General features: G+C 36.0%; 2 protein-coding genes across 2 annotated transcripts; both read left to right on the plus strand.

Moving 5' to 3' along the window:
• Positions 1-1,000: 1,000 nt before the first annotated feature.
• vgll2b (vestigial-like family member 2b) lies at positions 1,001-11,295 on the plus strand. Its single transcript, XM_051646994.1, has 4 exons — positions 1,001-1,275; positions 2,269-2,596; positions 7,751-8,170; positions 9,808-11,295. Exons 1-4 carry the CDS (start codon positions 1,189-1,191, stop codon positions 9,849-9,851), a joined length of 879 nt encoding a protein of 292 aa, XP_051502954.1. The 5' UTR covers positions 1,001-1,188; the 3' UTR covers positions 9,852-11,295.
• Positions 11,296-14,515: 3,220 nt separating this feature from the next.
• On the plus strand, positions 14,516-19,315 carry LOC127411431 (procathepsin L-like). Its single transcript, XM_051646993.1, has 9 exons — positions 14,516-14,624; positions 14,819-14,919; positions 15,930-16,072; positions 16,184-16,381; positions 16,730-16,921; positions 17,134-17,299; positions 17,959-18,064; positions 18,369-18,471; positions 18,690-19,315. Exons 2-8 carry the CDS (start codon positions 14,820-14,822, stop codon positions 18,466-18,468), a joined length of 1,005 nt encoding a protein of 334 aa, XP_051502953.1. The 5' UTR covers positions 14,516-14,624; position 14,819; the 3' UTR covers positions 18,469-18,471; positions 18,690-19,315.
• The last annotated feature ends 5,014 nt before the right edge of the window (positions 19,316-24,329 follow it).

The following is a 24,329-nucleotide window of genomic DNA, read 5'->3' on the forward strand; positions in this document are numbered from 1 at the left end:
CATTACCTGACAAATAGTGATCTGCTTTACTTCACATGTTATAAATGCTTAATACCACTTATTCAACATTAGTTACATATAAAAATGTACCTTAATGTAAAGTGGACAACTCTAAAGCATTTATTAAGGGGTTGCCAACATTAGAAACCTTTACTTAAAGTTCAGTGTGGTTTAATGGTCATCAGGCTTTATTATATGATAAATGCTGTGAATGGGCATGAAGACCTAAAAGGGCTTTTGCAGAGTTTTTACTCATCCTGTTCAGGTAAATACGATGAGGTAAAACCATTCTTTTGATGTCAGTGTGACAAAGAAAGTGGCCAAAACAAGTGGGTCAAGATTACAGTAATCAGTATAAACACTGTGACAAAATGACATAATTCCTACTTTCAATATAATAGTCTGTTTTGTGACATTGTGACATAAATAATTTAAGTATGAATACATGTATTAATTAAGCATTTATAACATGCAATTTAAATTGCTCACTATTTGGAAAGTTTTGGATGAAAGATGCCCTTTATAAGCATGTTGCTTTAACTGCTTATAAATGATTAATAATGCATTTGTAAATGACTCATTAGTCATTAATGAACTCCTTTATAAACCCTTAATGAACCCTTTTTTGTTTATTTCTCGATAAATTCACATCTATTACTTCAAACTAAAGTAAAGCATGTGATAATTTGAAGAAGAAGAAGAAAAACAAACAAACAAAAAAATCCAAAGTATATTGCATATCTTTTCCTAAAAGCAAGTTCATAAAAACCCATCAAGGAAAAGCTTTGTGCAATCATGGGAGATGAACAAGAAGGCCTGCCACTGTACTCAGTATAGGAGCCCAAACCCTTTACGCACCGACGTGCACTGCATTGTGTGGATCACGCTGTCAAAATTTTAGACTAGAGGGTGGTCTGGTGTCTTGGTGTGGGTGGGAGGGTCGACATGTGAAGATCAATCTTGGGCACATTCTCTGGTATAAACCAAAGCACAGTCCAGCGAGTGCAGCTGTCAGCGCGCACTAGGTGTGCATCACCGTGGACCACCGCTCAGTATCCGCGCGCTCTACTTACAGACACAGAGATGTTGCAACGTTCTACCTGACTTTCTTATACGTTTTTCTGCTGTTTGCACGTGAAATAGCGCGAGTTCCGTTGCCTGCGAGCCAAAAGGAGTGAGCGGGTTATCATGAGTTGTCTGGATGTTATGTACCCGGCTTATGGTCATTACACACCGTACGCGCCCAAAGCTTCAGCGTTCATTAGCACTTTACCGGTAAGCTGGTGAAAACCCAGAAATCTCCTACAGAACTTTTGAAATATATGTTGCATACGCGTAGCTACGTTACTTTTTTATAGGCTATCAGTGAAATCCTATATGAGCATTGTCTACATTATTTTTGTAATTATTTTTTGCTTAACACAAATATAGCCATATATCAGATTTCTGTCTGGAAACAGTTATTAAAAGCTAATTAATTAAAAGTTGCTGCTTTAAAATGTCTTTTCTTTGCACGTTATTGTACAAAAGTCAACTGTTTTTTACGAATGCACTTTTTATTGTTTAAATCACGTGTAAAATTAAAAATATAGTTTACACTGTAAAACTTGGAACTGTACAGCTGTCATCTTAAGGAGCTATATGTACCTGATTTAACCCTTAAAAACGACTTGATGGTGCAACCTATGTTGTCAGGTTGATTCGGTAATAATAATTAATATTTTGACTCAGAAAAAAAGTTAATTAAGATGCAACTACATTATGACACATACGGAAATCTGATATATGGCAATATATGTAAAACAGACATCAAAATTATTTTCATAAATGGTTTACACCGACATATAAAAAGGCATACAACTATATATATATATATATATATATATATATATATATATATATATATATATATACACAAAAACTACAAAATGACAGTTTTCTGGCTATCTGTAATATTTATTTCCCCAAATAATAGTGGAATTTGAATTTGTAGATATATGCCTAAATATGTGAACTATAATTTTATATATAAATACAGTATGTATGCATTATGTATTTTATATATGTTCCTTTATAGTCATATATACGATTTCTGGATGGGCGAGGCAGTTTTAGGTTACCTGATACTTTTTTACTGTGTATGATCGCAATTGTCAAACACTCTCACACACATATTAAATCATAAACACTCTGATACACAGTCAAACACACACACACAAACATTAGCAGAGTGTTTCGCAATGGTTCTGAATCACTTCTCTTTCTTAGGCACCCATTGGTCTGAGAAGCCCCTTATCTCGCTGTAGGGATCCGATGGACAGCGTGGGGGCCACATGCTGCTCTGAGAGTGTTCCGGTGTCTGCCAGGAGCTCCAGCTCGGGGGGTCCGTCCCCATCGCCGTATCCCTCAGCCGGACAGATGGAGCAGGCTACAAAGGACAAGGAGGTCGGGGAGGCGGAATACCTGAGCTCGCGATGCATCCTATTCACCTATTACCAAGGGGACATTAGCAGTGTGGTGGATGAACATTTCTCCAGAGCTCTCAGCACCTACATGGAGGCAGAGGGCAAAAAGAGGCAAAGCGATCCTAGCACAGGTGAGACCTCACTGGAGAAAGAACTGTAATAGTGGCACTGGAATGCCCATTGGTTTGGCATGGTCTGTCATGCAAAAAATGTTTTGAGACAGCTAAAAGACACAGACAGGTATCCAAAAGCATTGCATTTTACAATGGTTGTATGTATAAATAAACAACTTAGGGGGCTCAATTGAATTCAAATTAACTGCGCAGAATTGAATCAAATTGAAGGATGTAAATTAAACTGATTTGCTCTTAAGGAATAGTTAACCAAAAATTAAAATTCTATCATTATTTAATCACCGTATGTTATTCCAAACATGTATGACTTTCTTTGGAACACAAGTTAGCCTCAGTCACAATTTACTTTCATTGCATAATTTTTCCATTCAACTTTTTCTGTGAATGTTGCTTATATTCAACCTAACATCTCAGTTTTTGTTCCATGGAAGATAAAAGTCATATGGGGTTGGAACAAATTGAGGGTAAGAATTTATAGTTTTGGGGGAACTATCCCTGAATGTGAAATATCCCTGAAGTTGAATGTGAAAGAACTGAAGAGGAAACAAGCAATCTGATGTGGTTTGTTGGAAAGGTGGAATTGTGAGAAATGAAAGTAAGATTTTTACTGGTTCAGCCAGAAAGAAAGAGGGAGAAAGAACTGAATATGTTGAAGTTTGCACTGAACAGTAGTCTCATGCATAGAGTATCAACAAGCACAACTGTCTGCAATGCAAGGGGGTGCTTGCACGCACACTAAATGATATGTGTGTTTACCTTAATGAACCTTTGCTATATTCTCAACAAGCACTCTGTGCCGACACCCCCCTCCCTCCCTGTTACATCTTCATCTGGCCTCTCAGACACTCCCTGCCTCTCAACAGATACTATGTTTATAAGTGTTGGTAAGCGCAGTGGCTCGAGCTTGTATCGCGTTCAAACAGCTCACAATATTGGCCCTCAGATTTATGAGGAGCTCACCCATCCCTCCTCTGATCACGGCTACATCACCGGTGTCTTTTTTCAGAGCAATTCTAAATATAAAAGTACTGGCTAAAAACATGCTCCCCCCCGCTTTCCCTCCCGACATTCTACAAGGGGTGGGGGGATTGGGGTGAAAGAGGTTTAGTAAAAACAACAGGTGGGGGCACGAGCAGAGACAGGAGTCTGCAGGTTTGTGGAGGTGGTGCTGGGGGTAAACTGGGTTGACATGACAGTAGGAGACGACCACATGTGGTTCTGCAGGATTAAAACTCCTGCCTTATATAGGCCTTTAGGATAGACGGGACAAGGCTTTGTTCCTCTCTGTATTCTCTTGGCATCTACTTACCTTCTATGCCGATATTCCTTGTCATTCTTCTGCCCCCTTCTCTGGCTTTTAATTACTTTTTTAAATACCACATATTCATTGATATTACATTTTAAATTACAATTTCCAGGCATAAAAAATTCATGAAAATGAATAAAATCTTAAAAAGTCATGGAAAGGTCTTGGAAATTTTTTATATTACATTTCTTTATTTCTTTATTTATTTTTAGCTGTAAAATATTTATTTAACCCTTCTGTTGTGTTTGTTTTTGTGCTAAAACATTTTGTGTTCACGGTCAAAAATGACCGGCCCACTAAGATGATTTCATATTGCATATATTATCACAAGATATTGCATTAGATCTTTTTATCAACTTTTTTAGTAATTCTTTAAAAAAATATATATATTTAAATATATTTATTTTTATTGATAGAATGATTCATTGAACTGAGGTTAAACCGAGCCAGTGGGGGGCACTCCCTGCGGAAAAAAACAAAAAAATAAAAAATACGTAATAAATTAATAACCACTTGCTTATTCTGAACAAAATAGGTGTCATGTTAAAGCCTAGAATCTGGACTTTACAATCCTACCATTTGATTTCACCAGTTCTTAAATAATGCTTTTTAATTTGCTGACAAATTAGAACTATTTTATTCTCATCATTTTCAAATTTGTTATCACAACAATTATATTCAGAGTTGGTAAAAACATAAAACTAAATGAGATAGCCATGTGTTATATATCGTTGGGAAGGTCTCAATTAGTAGAATGCAAAGAAAAATTTGATTTACTCAGGGGCCAAACGGCAGTGAGTATTATTGTATGAAATTCCCACAGTCACACACAAATGTAATAAAAAGAAGTGTCTTTTTGTCACGATTTTCCTTATTACTTCCCGACATGTACATATAACATAGACAATGACATATCACAACTTACTGCAGACTATCTCGATTCAAACAAGCCCAAAAACAATATAATTTGATAAGTAGATCTTGAAATATTCCTCTAAGACTGTACATGGAAAGACGATGCACAAGAGGGCACTCAACACACTATGTGTGTGTGTATTTGTATGCGTATGTGTGTGTGTGTGTGTGGTTGTGTGTGTGTGGTTGTGTGTGCGCAAATGTCTAAGGACTTAAAAAAATAAATAAAAAATGTGTCTGGGTCAAACTGACCGGAACACAACATAAGGGTTATATATATATACAGCTGAAGTCAGAAGTTATACACTTAGGTTGAAGTCATAAAACTAATTTTTGAACCACTCCACAGATTTAATATTAGCAAACTATAGTTTTTGCAAGTCGTTTAGGACATCTACTTTGTGCATGACACGAGTAATTGTTCCAACAATTGTTTACAGACAGATTGTTTCACTTTTAATTGACTATATCACAATTCCAGTGGGTCAGAAGTTTACATACACAAAGTTAACTGTGCCTTTAAGCAGCTTGGAAAATTCCAGAAAATGATGTCAAGCCTTTAGACCTCCACAAGTCTAGTTCATCCTTGGAAGCAATGTCCAAATGCCTGAAGGTACCACGTGCATCTGTAAAAACAATAGTACACAAGTGTAAACACCATGGTACCACGCAGCCATCATATCGCTCAGGAAGGAGACGCATTCTGTCTCCTAGAGATGAATGTAGTTTGGTGCGAAAAGTGCAAATCAATCCCAGATCAACCGCAAAGGACCTTGTGAAGATGCTGGAGGAAACAGGTAGACAAGTATCTATATCCACAGTAAAATGAGTGCTATATCAACATAACCTGAAAGGCTGCTCAACAAGGAAGAAGCCACTGCTCCAAAACCGCCATAAAAAAGCCAGACTACAGTTTGCAAGTGCACATGGAGACAAAGATCTTACTTTCTAGAGAAATGTCCTCTGGCCTAATGAAACAAAAATGTAACTGTTTGGCAATAATGACCATTGTTATGTTTGGAAGAAAAAGGGTGAGGCTTGCAAGCTGAAGAATACCATCCCAGTCGCGAAGCATAGGGGTGGCAGCATCATCTTGTGGGGGTGCTTTGCTGCAGGAGGGACTGGTGCACTTCACAAAATAGATGGTACCATGAGGAAGGAAAATTATGTGGATAGGGTTAATTGGCAAATACTGTATATATATATTGCGTGTATATATATATATATATATATATATATATATATATATATATACACACACACACACACACACACAATATACAGTATAGTATATATATTTGTGTGCATAATTACATGATTTTTAAATACTTATACAATATTTACATGCCACTGGAAAAGTCATGGAAATGCATTGGTAAAAACGGTGTAGGAACCTTGTTTTCCTCACCTTTTCTTTCCCTGTTTTGTATCTCTTTCATGGGTTTCCTCACTGCTTTCTAACTCACTGTCTTTCTCTCTTGCTCTCTCTTTCTATCTTTCATCTCTCTCATGTGGCTGTGTGTATTTCTGTGATGTGTGGTAAGCTCTTTAGAAGCAAATGCAACACCATATGATTCAATCAGAAAGACATTTGAGGGTGTGGGCTGGGAATCATGTGAAATCATGTGACAAGTCTGACCTGAGAGTCCAAGGTGCAACAGTCTTATACTGCATGTGGACAAATGTGACACAAAAAGAAATGCCATCTCTGCTAAACCTCTAATTCAATATTTGATGTTTTTCAAATGCAAACATAGACTGCTAATTAATAATAATCTGCCAATTTTTCGGCCATATTTTCAACTGATAAAAGAGGCAAGGGTTTGTTCTCCCAAAATTTAAAGTTCTGTGGTCATTTACACACCCTCATGTCGTTCCAAACCTGTATGACTTTCTTTCTGCAGTGAAACAAAAAGGAAATATTAGGACAAATACAGGCTTGGGGAGTAACGGAATACTTGTAATGGCATTACATAATCAGGATACAAAAAAATGTGTAACTGTAATCCGTTACAGTAATTTTCCAAGGACCCAACATATAATTTAAAGAAACATTTAAAGGTAAGACCCACACGAAAATCATGTTAACAAAAATAGCTAAAATTAGTCATAAGTGTTCCCTAATTTCTCCATCCGACCATCTGACGATCGGTTTAGCGGGAGCAGGAATAGAAGCGGAGAAATGACCACGGCGAACGGCCAGTATTCTGGTACCTGGGACGCCTACCGTCAAAATTTTAGTGTGACTTCTCATTTCCATTTTAACTTCAGTTGAAACTGAAATTTTTTTTGTAATGACAGCAGTAATTGGGAAAGCATTTCTTTTTATCTGCGGAGTTGTTCTACATTTGAACATATTCTGTTTTCTTATTAAGGAGGCAGTGTCCCTGTTTTTCATGTTTTTTTCATATATATATATATATATATATATATATATATATATATATATATATATATATATATATATATATATATATAATAGCTACATCACTCATAACATTATTCAAACACGGTTTGTTTGCATTCAGAAGGTATGATTAAAAGTCATTGAGAACATATTGCTTTTCTCTTGACTTTATTCACAAATGTGATTTTGAAGTAATCAAAGTAATCTGATTACATTACTTTCTTATCAAGGTAATGGGATTATGTTATTGATTACATTTTAAAAGTAATCAATATTTGTAACTGATTACATTTAAAAGTAACCCTCCCAACCCTGGACAAATGTTAGGAACTACTGTAACAGCCTCAGTCAGCATTCACCTTCATTGTATGCAAAACAGACCAAACAAAAGTGAATAATGACTGAGGCCGTCAGATTGAAACAACATGAATTTTCATTTTAGGGTGAACTGTCCCTTTAATAATGTGACATTTTGCCCTCTGGTTCTCTTTGTCAGTTTCTCTTTTTTCTTCCTCCCTGTAAGACGCTTCGTCCTCGAGCAGCCGGCGCAGTTTCCCTCCATCGTTCTGGGACAGTAACTACCCATCTCCACTCAGCCGACCACACTGTGATCCCGCAGGTGCTCCCACATATGCTATGGACCCGTTCGCCCAGGCCCTGCACCCGGGTCTGTCTCACTCACATGCTCACCCACACCCATCAGAGTCCTGGAGTTTCTCTCAAAGCCAGCCCTATGCTCCCCCACGGCCCCTCCATGAACTGTACTCCCCTCCTGGGCTGGATCCTCACTATGGCCCCCTGCTGATGCCCACTGTCCGGCCACCACATCTCCCGGCGTTACCTGGGCATTATGATGTAGGAAAGCTTGAACCCACTTCCACGTGGCCGGGACTGCTTCCGCCTGGGGAAGTGGCACAGAGCCTGGCCCTCAACATGGAATCGGGTAAGATGATCTGATTTAAAAGCTGGGCTTCATAATACATCACACAAGCAGGGACATAGAAACAATCTGAAAAGTGGATAGGACACGTTATATTTTAAGCTTAGCTAGTGATGCTCTTAAAGGGTTAGTTCACCCAAAAATGCCATCCACTTACCCTCATGCCATCTCAGATGTGCATGACTTTCTATCATCTGCTGAACACAAACAAATATTTTTAGAAGAATATTTCAGCTCTGTAAGTCCATACAATGCAAGTTAATTGGTGCCAAAATTTTGAAGCTCCAATATCCACATAAGGGCAACATAAAAGTACTCTAGATGACTCCATATCTTCTGAAGCGATCTGATAGATCAATATTTAAGTCCTTTTTCCTTCACTTTCACTTTCTCCTGCTTCTGTTTTTGGTGATTCACATTCTTTGTGCATTTCGCCCCCTACTGACAGGGAGGAGAATTTATGATAAAAAAATGAAATATTAATCTGTTTCTCACCACACCTATCATATTGTGAGTCATATGGATTACTTTTATGTTCCCTTTATGTGGATTTTGGAGCTTCAAAATTTTGCCACCCATTCACTTGCACTGTATGGACCTACAGAGATATTCTAAAAATCTTAATTTGTGTTCTGCAGAAAATGTCATACACATCTGGGATTATGAGTTAATCATGAGAGAATTTTCATTTTTGGGTGAACTATCCCTTTAATTAAGTAATGTTTGCCCACAATGCCCAGTAATCCTGACTGATTTGCTGAAAGGGAGACATTGTTAAATAGGTGCTAGTTATAGTTAGATTGTCTACACAGTAAGGGTCCATTCACACCGAACGCATTTATGCATCCTTCTGCACTGTTTTTGGATTGTTTTTCAATGAAGTATAGATGACTGTATATCTTTGACTGCTGTGCTATGTCTCGCTGTTTTTTTAGCGTCTCATGCAGAAGTGCAGTGTTTTTTGAAACTGTGTCAAGTTTAAAATAACTTCAACTTTTAAAAACGCTTATTTGGTTCTATTCATTCACTGCTTCTAGCTTTTTTAGTGCAAGAATGCATTTGGTCTGAATGGCCCCTAAGATGGCAGAGGCTTCTGTTTGATCTTAAAAGTTGCTATTTTATGTTGTTGGCTAAAAAAAATTCTCTCTGCACTGCAGCCAAGTAAAATGAAACTCTTTAAAGTATAATGATTATCTTTCAAAAAAGTCATGAGGACAAAATTAAAACATTTAAATAGTTTACAGGGTGTTACACTTACACCCTCCCAACCTGCCAAGGTATAATGGCTGCAATACCTTTGCATACAAGAACACACAAGGAAGAAACATATACAATGCTAAAAATGTACTTGACATGAAATGTACTAACAACTTCCTGGTACAAAACTTCCAGCTAGAAAATTACTTGATGATCAAGTTCTCTGAATTTTCACCCAGTTAAGAACATGTAAGAATTATGTTAAAACCAACAGAGCCACACAACACATTCACAAACCCTCCAGCTTAATGGCAAGAAATGGATTGTTTGGCCATAGTTGTTGGTGCTTATTTTATAAAGAGCTTGCAGCCACCATGGAGATTGTGTGTGTATGGGCCCTCCTTGTTTTCAGCCATTGTGTTTGTGTCTGCTTTGCACTGCAGGTCTCCAGCATCACAAGAAAGGGAAGGAGCTCTACTGGTTTTAATGAGAAGCCCTTTATCGACCATCCAATTAAAGCCTGAGTTTGGCTCATTGTAGCCGAACTGTTGTTTCTTTAGCCCCCACGCACAACGGCTCGGCACCAGCTCTGCACACGCTCTGAACACGCTCCAGGACTATTTGTGTGCACCATGGAGATATGAACATAGGGTGATGAGAGAAGGCCTGGGGGGAGGCAGGGGTGCTAGACTGCATGGTCTCTCTCTCTCTCTCTCTCTCTCTCTCTCTTTTGATCTTTTATTTTCCCTCTTTTTGATCTTTTTATTTTTTATTTTTATTAATTTATTGTGTTGTTAAAATCCAGCTTGACCTGTTTGGACATTGAGATGTGGAATACATTGAATGGTACCGTGTACAGAATGAGACATGATGGGCAGATGACAGATGGATTGATTAATAAAAAATAAAAAAAATCTGGTATTAACTGGCAAGCTGTACATATTCTTGCTCTTTTTTGTGGTGATCGAACTACTAAGGATGGCAATTATGTATAAAATTTTGTATTATATCCTTGGTATAATTTTTTCATTCTTGTAAAGTATTATTATTTATATATAGTATTTATGTGTTTCAATTACAACACACTTATGGCCAGTGCTGTTACCGGTAGTTTTTTTGTTTGTTTTTTTTGTCATAGGCAATGTACTATGAAAACAGCTACAGTAAATCTGAGAGAACTCAAAGAATTAATTAATCGTGTCCAATTAAAAGATATGATTTCCCAAGTTAACGAGCCACTGTATAGAACTGATAAGGATTTGTAGACAAGGAATGTGTGGTATGATGTTGTACAGGGGAAGTCATTTTTGTGTGTTTTTTTTTTTTCTATGTGTGGGTCACTTTATTGAACTGCTGATAATGAATACATTTGCTATGTTAAGCTTAAAAAGTGCTTGTATGTCAATATTAAACATCCATTTAAATATGGTATCATGTTCCTGTCATAGCCTAGTACCCCTCGCTATGGATATGAAATAGTACACTGTAAAAAGTGCTAACCTGCAATTGTTACCTTAAGGATTGAGGATGCTCTTAGGAACCTTCAATGCAGATGACATTTTTTTTGTAGCCTTCCCCAAATCTGTACCTCGACTCAGTCCTGTCTCTGAGCTCTGCAGGCAGTTCCTTTGACCTCTTGGGTTGGTTTTTGCTCTGATATGCATTTTCAGCTGTGAGACCTTATATAGATAGGTGTGTGCCTTTCCAAATCATGTCCAATCAATTGAATTTGCCACAGGTGGACTCCAATCAAAATGTAGAAACATTTCAAATATGATCCAGAGAAATGGGATGCACCTGAGCTAAATAAGAAAAGTTATCAAAAATATGTTTTTTGCTTTGTCTTTATGGGGTATGGAGTGTAGATTGATGTGAAAAAAATAATTTCAAGCATTTTAGCATAAGACTGCAACATAAAAAATGTGAAGGGGGTCTGAGCACTTTATGAATGCACTGTATATGTGTGTATATATATATATATATATATATATATATATATATATATATATATATATATATATATATATATATATATATATGTATATATATTAAATTATGAGGACTCTCCATAGACATAATGATTTTTATACTGTACGAACTATAGATTCTATACCCTAACCCTAACCCTACCCCTACACCTAACCCTCACAAAAAACTTTCTGCATTTTTACATTTTCAAAAAACCATCGTTTAGTATGGTTTTTTAAGCTATTTGAATTATGGGGACAGAAATGTCCTCATAAACCACATTTATAAATGTACAAATATTCTTCTGGAAGGGAAGATGTTCCAGGCTTATCACTGAAGATGTAGGGGACAAACTGACTTATGTCAGTGAAATTATAGGTGGGTGCATGAATAATTAGTTCCTCTAAGACTCCCCCTACCAATCCTATAACACATGGCAGCTAGCTGGTTCAAAAATCTCTGTCTGTTGACATTCCCTGTCGCATTGGATAAAAGTGTCTGCTAATTGACAAAATACCTATTTATATTCACGTTCCAACCTAAAATACTAAAGTTGATTATTCAAATATGTGCAATAAAAAATACATGCCCCACAATTACTTAAATTAATTCAAAACTAAATAAAAAGGCCAGAATAGAACAGGTAGTGAGTTATTTATATTCACGTTATTGTGATGTTATTGCACGTGTCAGTGAATCAAAGCTCGGGGATAAAATAAGTCATTTCATATTCAGCTACAAATGTGAACTTTTTATTTTTAGCTTTGGGTCATTGTGTGTGTGCAGGTTATTGTGCAAATCATTAAACTGGATTCAGTTTTCATAGAGCTCTTCAAATGATGGGTTATTATTCAGATAACACAATTCATAATTGGAACTTGCTGTTTAGATGTGTTTCATTACTAGGTCATTGTAAGTATAGAGAAAAATAACGGCCTCTGCTGGTAACTTATTGATCACTTTGTTTGATAACTCATTATCAAACAAAATGCATATCCTATCTGCCTCTGCAATATCACTTTGATTTTACTCACTAGTCTGAGACATTATTTACAACCAAGGGGCTCATTTAAAGGGACAGTTTACCCAAAGATGAAAATTATGTCATAATTTACTCACTCTCATGATGTTCCAAACCTGTATTTCTTCTGTAGAACCCAAATAGAATTTCATCCACCATTCAGTTTCATTGTAAATTTTCTATAGTTATATGAGGTTAAGAATAAAATGAGGATCAATAAATGATGACAGAAATTTCCTTCATGGTTAAACTAACAACCTTGTTTTGTGGTCGACAGCAAAGGTGACAGAGACTGAAACAATCTAAGAAATAAAATGCGAATGTGGCAACTACTGTTGTCACATGGCTGGACAGGGCAGGACTGTTACATGGCTATCATGTGTTAGATAATAAAAGCATTGTTCTGTGAAGATATTTTTGTGGGCATGTTTGTTTGTGCTGATGGAAGTTTTTGGCATTTTCTTTTTTTTTGTTGTTGTTGATCTGTCTGTCTGTCCATGTTTTTAAGACATGGATACTGTCAGTCACTTGACAGAAGTCATAAAGTTTGTATACTTCAGACATGTGATGTTCTGTTCAGAAAGACAAGCAGTAAGCAGGTGGTTTTCTGTAGTCTGATGATTTCTAATCATCAGTCATTATTTCTAATATGCTAAGTGGTTAAGACCAGTGGTTCTCAACTGGTTCTGCTTCAGGATCCAGATTTTATATTGGACATCGAGTGGTGACTCAACACAGCTACTGAAATTGTTTATAATACAAAAGTAAACAAGAAATGATTAATATTACAATAAACAGTATAGCTGTATTTAAGATTTTATAGTTTAGTTGAATGTTTTTACGTTTTTAAGAATGTGGTGATTGTAAATTAGAAATGAGTTGTTGACCGGGGGTGGGGGGGTGAAGTTGTCCCATGCCGCCCATGCCTAAATCCGCCACTGTGTCTCATGCTACTAATACAGAAACAGCTAAGAAAGACACTCTAATTAAATTGGCCTTTAGTTTAAATGGCCTTGAGTGTACAGTTCACCGAATTTATGATGGGATAAGAGAGTTAAATTATGGGATTGTGGTATCAGGTTACAGATTATGAGAAAAAGAAAGAGAGAAAAAGACTCATATGAAAGTTTCAGGTAATAAACACGCAGAGAGAATAAATCATGTGGGGCAAAACCTTTAGAATGCTACTGGGGCAAACAGGATGTCGGGTATGGTAAAACATTTCAAAGAAATCGAGACAAGCTACGTGTTTGAAAGCAGTCTGCATCCTTCTACTCAAATGTCATTTTAAACTCACAGGAAATCAAATGTTAAATTAATCACAAATCCATGTGAAATGAAATCAGCACATGACATCTACAGAACATGAAAATGTGTAGAGAGGAACTGGGGAGATCTGTGATCACTGCCTTGACAAAGAACTTTTTTTAATTTTTTTTGTTATTGGATCAACATTACTTATCAATATTTCAGCTCAATATTATGTGCTTTATGTACATTTTTATTTGACATGTAACATGTCTACTCTGTTGTACTGACAGCTGTGCAACATTTTCAATGTGTCAACATTTTATTTGATGATATATGAACTATACTGTATATGAACATATATGAATGGCTTAAATACAGACATTGAGGAATAGCACGTATGCACACATACCAACACACCAACTAACACACACAAAAACGAATACATGCATTTTTTATGAAACGATGTATCACATGCATTTTGTTACTGGAAGAAAATATGCTACCCTAACAAAATATACATGTCTTATGTTTTGGGCATTAGCATGGATATAACTGTTTTCTTTTTTTTTTTTAATGCAGTGAGTGAGTTAATCAAAAACCCAAATTTATTGCTTTTATACCTCTGAGAGACATAACAAAATCAATATTTTATCAGACTAAAAGAGAGTCATAGTTCAGAGGTAAACTTGATATTATAAAATAAACAGATAGTAAACAAATTTGCTATAAAAAAAATAAAAGAAGAAGAAAAGAATCTTTGGTTGGTGTTTACAGGAAACTTCCTTCCAACACAGTGTTTTCCCCAATATTACAGCTAAATCTGTCTCACCGAATGTTTTTACATAATTTCCACATTCTATGAGCTATGCACTCAGAATCACCCCCTCCCCCATGTTTGTAGTTTTGTGACAGGCACCTGATCACAGACACTAATTGTTCCTATATAAACTCTTTCATTCTCAAATACTCACACACCACAGGTGCCTTTAAGACTTGAAGGAGACCTTTATACCAACACAAGTAAGTCTTAAAACTCTCATATGCAGAACGGATGTTGAGGTTTAATTTTAGATTTCTGTATTGTGGAACCAAAATACTGTGTGTGGAGAAATGTGTGGGAGTATTAGAGAAGAAATGAAACAATAAAATTCGACACTTTTATCTTGGGTATCTCTATCTGATCTCTTATTTGTCTAATCTCTTTTTCTGTGCAGGATGAGGTTCTTGGTTGTTGCTGCTGCTGTTCTGGCTGTGGTGAGTGCTGCCAGTCTTTCTCTGGAGGACATGGAGTTTCACGCATGGAAACTGAAATTTGGTAAGGAAGCAACGGGAAATGCCCATCTTAGTTTTAATTAAACAGTGTAGGGGAAAAGATTCTCTGCTTCAACTCATTGACTAAAGACCCTAACCAATCTGGTCTATGAAAAAGCAAACAAATGCTTAAGCTATTCAGGCAGTAGAATTTCACACATTTATTCATTGTGTCCTTCAAGATTCTATTCTGAACATGTACAAGAAATGACGTCATTTGACTCAGCAAAGCACCTAATACAGTTACAGAGTTTTTTGCCCAGGGTTACATGTACACAGGTTGTCAAGCAGGTTATTTAAGAAATGGGTTAACTTTTTTTAGTCTGAAAACCAATTACTCTTTTGAAAACAATTTTAGAGGAGAAATTTTTTTTTTAAACACCCTGTTTTATATTTTAAATTTCATAATTAAAGTTTTTACATTACATTGGATGGTTAAATAGTATAGACGAAAATGACTTGGCTCAGTGTTTTATTTTATATTTAAAAAAAGGAATACATTCAATTTGATAATTAAATAGTAGAGATAAAAAAGACTTCATGGATTCATGGAATATATATATATATATATATATATATATATATATACACACACACACACTGTATTATTTATATACACAGTATAAAGGTTATTTATATATAATAATGGATATTATTGTTTATAATAATATTAAATATTACCTTTTTATTAATGATCATAATAATATTTTGAATAAAATATCATATCTGTTTTTAATCGAAAAATATATTACACATGTACAATTTAGAGTCTATTAAAAGTAATTACAAAGTCTTTGCAAAACATTAATTAAACATTTACATATTAAATTAATTATTTTATATATTATATGATTTAATAACATATAAACAGCATTTATTAGAATGCATTTCTAACATTATTAGTTCATGAAAACTATTGAAACTAGTAAAGCAGCATTATAAATAACGCAGAAAATACATTGAAAGCAATTGTTTAAAACACAATGCAACATAAGCTGTATTTGTGTGCATCAGGTAAGAGCTATAGTTCTGTGAAGGAGGAGGCACAGCGTAAGTTGACCTGGTTGACCAATCGCAAACTGGTTTTGGTTCACAACATTCTGGCAGACCAGGGCATCAAATCCTACAGACTTGGCATGACATACTTTGCTGATATGGTAAGAAATTAAAACAAAACTTCAGAAATCATAATGATCTGAGCAGAAAATCTCAATGCCCATCTCCCTCCCTCCCTCCCTGCCTCCCTCCCTCCCTCTATCCTCCCTTAGGACAATGAGGAGTACAGACGGGTGGCGTTCCGGGGATGCCTGGGCTCCTTCAATATGTCTAAGGCCCGTGGTGGAGCTACATTTGTCCAGCAGGCAAATGGCATTGTGCTGCCTGATTCTGTGGACTGGAGGCACAAGGGCTACGTGACCGATGTTAAGGACCAGAAGGATTGTGGATCATGCTGGGCCTTCAGTGCAGTAAGTCAGAACACAGGTTACACATTATTACTAGAGACAGATCTTAAATGGCAAATGGTACAATCATTGATAGAGTGTACAATCACTTAGAACCCCCCCCCCCTCATGGAAATGAATGGTGACAGAGGAAACATTCTGCCTAATATTTCCTTTTGTGTTCAATGGAAGAAAGAATTTTCATTTTTCATCTCTTTATGGAAGTGAAATTTGACCCTTATACCAGTAACAATACTGGTACATCTGATACTTCCACATACAACAAATCACTGGCGTAGTTTCACATAGTAATATCTTAACATTTCTCTTTCTGCCTTTCTATCTCTCCATCTTACATCTTACATCTTTCAGACTGGTTCTCTGGAGGGTCAGATATTCAGGAAAACAGGCAAACTGGTGTCTTTGAGTGAGCAGCAGCTGGTGGACTGTTCTGGTGATTATGGGAACATGGGCTGTGGTGGGGGACTAATGGATCAGGCCTTCCAGTACATTGAAGCCAATAAAGGTCTGGATACAGAGGACTCCTACCCTTATGAGGCCCAGGTAAGTCCTTTTACATGTTTCTGAGGACAAAGTAGAAATACTGTAGAACTACTGCTGGACAAAAACCTTATTATTTTGCAAATGTTCCAAGATTAATTCCTTTGATTAGTTTCATAACTGTAGATTCTGACCTTAAAGTTTAAGATTATGTTTTTTTTTGTTTTTTTTTTTATAATTTGAATAATGTTTTTAAATCAATACTCTCCACACAGGATGGTCAGTGCCGTTTTAACACGAGTACTGTGGGTGCCACTTGCACAGGATATGTAGATGTTTCCAGTGGGGATGAAAGTGCACTACAGAAGGCTGTTGCCACGATCGGCCCCATATCTGTTGCCATAGATGCTGGGCACAGTAGCTTTCAGCTCTATGAATCAGGTAACCTAAGACTGTAAGCTCTCATTTCCAAGGTTTTTTTCATCTATGGTATGAAATTAAGGGATCACACATAAATGACAATTGCATCATAATTTAGTCACGCTTATGTTGTTCCAAGTCTGTATGACTTTCTTTCTTTCATGGAAGAACAAAAATGAAAAGTTTGGCAGAATGTCTGAGCTGCTCTTTTCCATATAATGAAAGTTTGTGGGGGGCCAGCGGCTGTCAAGCTCCAAAACGGCCCAAAAAGCAATAAAAAAAGTCATTCTTCACTGAAATTCTTGCCCTGAAAATCTTGCTTTGCAAGATTTGCTATAAGTAGCTCTTTTTGTGTTTCACAGAAGAAAGACATGTTTACGGGTCTAAACTCCTGAAGAGAATTTAGTCCAGTATCTCATTGCAGTCGTTGCGCATATGCGCCAACCACCTGTGTATGCACGCATGGTCAAATGAAGTATACTTTGAAAGGCTAGCATTCAACTGTACGCAGACGCTCAGCGTTCACGTCAAAACCGAAGTATATTTTGGGCTTAAGAATACACTATCCAGCTGTGACTGAATAGCTTATAGCAATCTGCTATGTGAAGGTGTTCTAAGTGTCAAGAAAAACTGGCTAATTAATGGACAAACTGATTTATGAATTTAATGATTAATGTTAGGTATCTATGATGAGCCTTACTGCAGCAGCACTGATTTGGATCATGGTGTTCTGGCCGTTGGTTATGGAACTGATGATGGAGAGGACTACTGGCTGGTCAAGAACAGGTAAACGAAAAACTAGTTTAAATATACTGAAACAAAATAAGCAAAAAGTAATGAAGAAATCAAATAAGCAGTTTAACAGTGAGTCAGCCATCAACATGACTAGGCTAGAATAGTTATATTTATATCAAAGTTGGAATATTAGCTTAATTGACGGGTTGGGTTGGGCTGGAGTTTATTGCCAATTATTTTGCATAAAGAAGCCTGTAATTAATAGTTGAATTGCTGTACACAACTGCACATACACTATAGGAATTTCACAGTACACAGACAACACAACTAAACACTAATACTGCCATGATTTTAGCTGGGGCCTGGACTGGGGTGACAAGGGCTACATAAAGATGTCTAGGAACAGGAGTAACCAGTGTGGTATTGCTACTGCTGCCAGTTACCCTCTGGTCTAATGGGTGAGTTCATCACTAATATGATTTTATGGTTTTATGAAGTTCACAGAATTGAGGGAAGTCTAATTATATTGTGTTTTTTTAAGTTTATAACTATAGAGAACATGATTACATTTCAAAGATCTGTCTTTATAGCTTAATTGAAACATATTCTTTCAACAAGTTCACTCTGCAATTAAGAATAGAACTACTGATTTGTGCTAATTTTTTATGTTCTGTAGCTCAGGAAAGGGCCACGTGGAGCAGAGGGGGGAAAGGAGATCTGAACTATTTGAATGATTCTTCAATGAATCCCTCATGATCATCTTTTTACTTTATTTTGAATTAAAATAGAAAAGGTTCTAATAAAGACTGACTTGTTGTTCAGTGTTTTTATTTTCCAACTCCTTGAAGAGGAGAACATTATGTTAATGTAAAATAATAAATACAATGGTGTTGTACAGTATATATATATATATATATATATATATATATATATATAAAGTCTTTGAATAAAACTGAAATAAATGATTAGCACAAAAATCTACTGTAGCTATAAAGGCCTATGTGCTCTGACTGTAGCCCCCATCCCCCTCCCCCTTCTCTCTCTCTTTTTTTTACTTGCCTCAGACTTGTCCATGTAATAAATGAATTTAAGGTGTTTTAATGTTGTCAGTGGTTGTGAAGGAGCATGAATCAGTCATTGGTTTCTCTGAGACAAACTGCAGTTTTGACTTCCATATCTGACATAGACAATGAATTTCTGGGAATTTTTCCATTAAAAATAGTCCCTGGCTGTGACATGAATGCAAAACTATTTGCTGCATATATTAATTATTTATTGATGGTTATCATAAGGGGCTTTTGTGCAACCTCAAAAAAGTGTATTCATTCATAATGTTTTTTTAAAAACATGCAAGTGACATAAATCTACCTGACTAATGATATGACACAAGGCTCACTCTGTTCAATTTATATTTTGTGCTTATGCAAAAAAAAAAAAAAAAAAAAAAAAACTGGACAGGTTTTTATCTGGACAGGTTTTATGTGAGAATGTTCATATGCATGCATATTTGTTTCACAGTTAGAAGGCATCATTTCCAATTTGCATCTCATTTCATCATGATGACATAAATTTGGTTTGCTTTGTTTTTTTTTATTGGTGGCTGACACTCATGAAATAGGTTATACCTTGACATTTGAAACAAGCAGATTGATGACTGGTTTGACTTTATCATTGCATTTGATGCCGTTAAATATGGACTGCTGCCAGTTATTAAAAAGAATTGTAGAAATGCCTATCTTAGGACATTTTTACAGTTGAGAATTAGCTATGTGGGATGCCACCAAGATTACTTCTCTGTCATTCCAGGGTGGTTTACTGTATTCAGTGGTACATTGCTCAAGCTTCAGTCTGTGGTAAGTCTTAGTTACAAGACAGACCTAGTTTCTCCCAGTTGAAAGACAGGACTTTATTGTCTTTTTTATTCTATGTTGTTAGAGTGTTAATTCGCGGCAACAGATGCAAAAATCCTCAAAAAGCAAATAAAATGCTGTTCATCATTTGACCACTGGATGGCAAGAGACTACTAAAAATCACAAAGATATTGCATGCATCACATGCCTTTGTAAAATGCTTTTCGACACATGCATTGCTGTATGCTATTATGGAGTATAATTAAGTTGTTATTTCATCTTATTTTATATAAAGTGGACCCTAAACCTACCATGTTTTAATTTTGGGGATTTGAAAATAAGTCCTTTCGCTTACAAGCAACTTTTCATCAAATGGAAGTAATGATGGATGTCCATCCTGGGTAAATCATCAGTTTTGCATTGACTTTTGCCTTGATTATATGGTTTAGTCCAATATCTGACATGTAACATCATTTTAATGTTATGTGCTATGAATTAGAAGTAGTTGCAAGACTGATGGTGGCTTCTTGTTAGATGTCGCATGCAATAATAATGATCATCTACTCATGTTGATAACACCATAGGAGGCAGCAGTCGATTGAACATAAGGAAAAAGAGACTAAATCATTTGCATCCCCTCTGAAAGCCAACTGCAGAGATGAAGATTAAAAAAGCCGGAAACCTCTTCCAAAGAAAACTTATCAATCACAGCAGCACTGAGATCACAACACATCTGATGCATCCATGTAAGTTAGTGGAGAGGGAGGAGAATCAAGATGTGATACTCTCTTTCATTAAAATTCCATTCTCTCAGATTGACCAGTTCAAAGTTATTCAGTCTCATACTGGTGGTCTTAATAGCTGTGCTGGAATGAAAAGCTGCCACATCCTAGCCATGATTACTGTAGAATTAACACCCACTGACACACACACAATTTTTTTTTTCTTTTATCATGGAGGGGACTTAGATTAGTGACCACCATGACAAGACATTTTGTCTGCTATTTATAAGAACTCAAGCAGGGGTGATATACTGTATACTCTGGAGAGGAAGAGAGTTATTTCATGGTTTATTTGTATCACAATTGATCTCTTTCTTTTCCAAAAGTATCACATGCATTGGTGTAATTGTGATATATAAACTAATTTATTTTTTTCAATTTAAATGACAGAATTTACTGAAATTATTTGGCCTTTAATAACAAATATATTGAAACTGCAGCATAATGATGAATATTGCAGGCCCTCCTAATGCTAAATAAATCTTTGAATAATGAAAGATCCGAAGAATTTGTGCCATGAACAAATACAAACATAGCACAATTTACACAGCGTTAATTTACTCCATCCATCCTCAGGGTTGGGGAGTATCAGAATACATGTAACGGGATTACGTATTTAAAATACAAAATATAACTAACTGTATTCCACTACAGTTACTATTTAAATCATTGGTAATTAGAATACAGTTACATTCAAAAAGTATTTTGATTACTAAAGAGATTACTTTGCATTTTATTGTCATTTGTTTCATTTCATATTTAGTCCTTTCAGATGGAAAACATTTATACATATAAATGATGCGATCCAAAGTGCATTTGAACAGCGGTGAAACACTTTCTTATGATGTGTTACATTCATACGAGCAGACAGAGAAGTAAGTTTGATGTAAGTTTGGAGCAGAAGAAATAGAAATAAACCTTGTGTAAATTGTTAGCTTTATGCTAAGTTAAAATGCTATTTCTACACATTTTACATGCATGTTACCAGGCACGAGCATATTTTTTATCAAGAAAATTCACGTTGGATCACAATTTCTTTTTTTCTAGTAAGACCTTTGATATTAGGGCAAAAATTGTATTCTTGATAATAATTGTTGTATTGTTTTCCTGTAAAAATATCGAAAAATCCTTGAAACAAGATCAATTTGATTTATCTTGTTTTAGAAACAACACTGCATAAGATATTTAGGTTTTTCAGAGAATGTATTTTTAACGTGTATTTTGTCTCACTGTACGGCAGAGTTTTTATAGTCAAAACAAGTGAAAAAAAATCTACCAGTGCTGAAGAAGTAATTCAAAGTATTTAGAATACGTTACTGACCTTGAGTAATCTAACGGAATACATTACAAATTACATTTTACAGCATGTAGTCTGTAATCTGTAGTGGAATACATTTCAAAAGTAACCCTCCCAACCCTGAAGGCAGCATAAAAATAATCCATCTAGAGGTAAAATCCATGTCTTCAGAAGCGATATGATAGGTGTGGGTATAAAACTGTTCAATATTTAAGTCCTTTTTTTATTATAAATCTCCTCTTTCACTTCCACGTTCTTCTTCTTTTGTTTTTTGGGCGATTTGCATTTTTTGAACATTTCACCACCTACTGGTTGGGGCTGGTCAAAGGTGGAGATTTATAGTAAAAAAGGACTTTAAAATCTGTTTCTCACCCACACCTATCACATCGCTTCTGAAGACATGGATTTAACCACTGGAGTCATATGGATTACTTTTATGCTGCCTTTATATGTTTTTTTAAGTTTTTCTTTGTTTTTTTGGCCTTTATTGCAGAAGATGCCTCCATGGTAGGACAGTTTTCTACACAGGATATTGTGTGTGTATTTATCTTAGTGTACATATTGAATGTATGTGCACTGTAAAACCCTTGTGAAAGTGCCAAAACTCTTAAAGGTGAAGTGTGTAATTTTTTTTCAACACAGCACCCACACTGTAAGCAGAATATGATAAAAAAACAACAACAATGTAATTCGGTATGTGTTTATGTTTGTACGTGTATGTTTGTGGGTGTATGTGTGTGTGTGTGTGTGGCTTTGCTTGCTGTAAGGGCCTTCAGTAGAGATCAGACTGACATCTAATCAATATATATAACCACACGCACACCCAGATGCATACTGTGCTCAGCCACAGCGCAGCAAGTTACAGGACTACACTAACTTTTATATAATAACTTCAAATTAAAACTTTTCTCAAAAACGTACTTCTTAATGTCTTTAGTTGTTTTATCTAATCTGTGAAAAACAAACTGCATTTGTCATTTATTTATTTTAGAATCATATAGTAGTATTAGAGCAGTGACTGTGTGAGAGAGAGAGAGAGAGAGAGAGAGAGAGAGAGAGAGAGAGAGAGAGAGAGAGAGCTGAGTTTGTGTTGGTATGTTATAACCAGACAAAGCACTTACACACACACACACACACACACACACACACACTCATATTCATATGATACATACATGAATGCACACATTTCACACTCCTGTCAATGTGTACAAATGTGAGACTATCTTCTGTTTTTCTGCCACAGTCTGCGGTCTCAACTCACATATGAAACAGGGCAGATAATCCAGTAGTGCTTCAGAGGTTACAGCTAAAAGGGTCAGTGTGTAGAAAGCTCTCAAATGTTGGATCACATTAGTAATCTCAGTTTAAATACACAAATCCCCTGACTCAATCCAATCAAAACTAACACACACACACACACACACACACACACACACACACACACACACACACACACACACACACACACACACACACACACACACACACACACACACACACACAGCGATTATTTGTCAGGGTTGTTTAATGTTGTCTCCCAGGGATTTAATCCAGATTACCAGACATAAATCACTGAGTTTTATTCTGACTACTACCATCCGCCTCTAGAGGGTGCTCCAAACTTGTGGTTTTGCGAGATTTTACATTTTGATGAGATTGAATGGAGCTACAAAGCTGGTCTGGTTTCTGTTGAGAGTCACTTTGAGAGCATGTGTGTTTATGAAAGAAAACAAATCCTTGACTGATCTATAAGGCAATCAAAGGTGCACTCAGCAGGCTAATTTTCACATAAAAATGTTTTACACAAAGAAATTAATCGATGAGATGAAGACTCCTCACCACCACAATTTCAAAATGACTGCCATTTCGGACTGAAAAAAAAAAAAAACTTTATGCAAGTGTTTGAATGTATTTTTACTCAATTTCTACATCATGTAATTAAATGGCTACTAACATTCCTGTACTGTATAATGTCATATATTTTACCACTTCATAATATGTGATTGAGGCATGCTATCTTATAAAGTAGACTATCGCATCCATTTTAACAAAACTCTAATTTAAACTGAAGATGAGGCCTGCTTACTTCACACTCAGCAAGCAAATGCACACCACACGTCGCCATGACAGACATTTCATTATAGCACATGCGCAGTCATTTTCCCCTCAAATAGATGGTAATAGAAATTTCCTTGACTACATGGGAGGGAATGAGACATGCCTTGTCCGATCTCAGCCACTGTGTGCTGTCACCCGGCTTTCCAATGTCTTTTTGATTCGGTGCAAATTAGGCTGAAAATGAAATATTAACCTCCAGAGAAGCAGAGAGATTCCTTAAAACGTTTTGATGTCTTTCTATGCCAGCATCGTCAAAACAGCATTTAATT

This window comes from Myxocyprinus asiaticus, chromosome 20, assembly GCF_019703515.2.
Source record: "Myxocyprinus asiaticus isolate MX2 ecotype Aquarium Trade chromosome 20, UBuf_Myxa_2, whole genome shotgun sequence".
NCBI lineage: Eukaryota > Metazoa > Chordata > Actinopteri > Cypriniformes > Catostomidae > Myxocyprinus > Myxocyprinus asiaticus.

Coding starts and splice junctions, on each gene's coding strand:
- vgll2b (XM_051646994.1), top strand. CDS start 1,189: ATGAGTTGTCTGGATGTTATGTACCCGGCTTATGGTCATTACACACCG. Junction 2,597..7,750: donor GCAAAGCGATCCTAGCACAG/GTGAGACCTCAC, acceptor CCTCCCTGTAAG/ACGCTTCGTCCTCGAGCAGC. Junction 8,171..9,807: donor GGCCCTCAACATGGAATCGG/GTAAGATGATCT, acceptor TTTGCACTGCAG/GTCTCCAGCATCACAAGAAA.
- LOC127411431 (XM_051646993.1), top strand. CDS start 14,820: ATGAGGTTCTTGGTTGTTGCTGCTGCTGTTCTGGCTGTGGTGAGTGCT. Junction 16,073..16,183: donor TGACATACTTTGCTGATATG/GTAAGAAATTAA, acceptor ATCCTCCCTTAG/GACAATGAGGAGTACAGACG. Junction 17,300..17,958: donor CTTTCAGCTCTATGAATCAG/GTAACCTAAGAC, acceptor GATTAATGTTAG/GTATCTATGATGAGCCTTAC.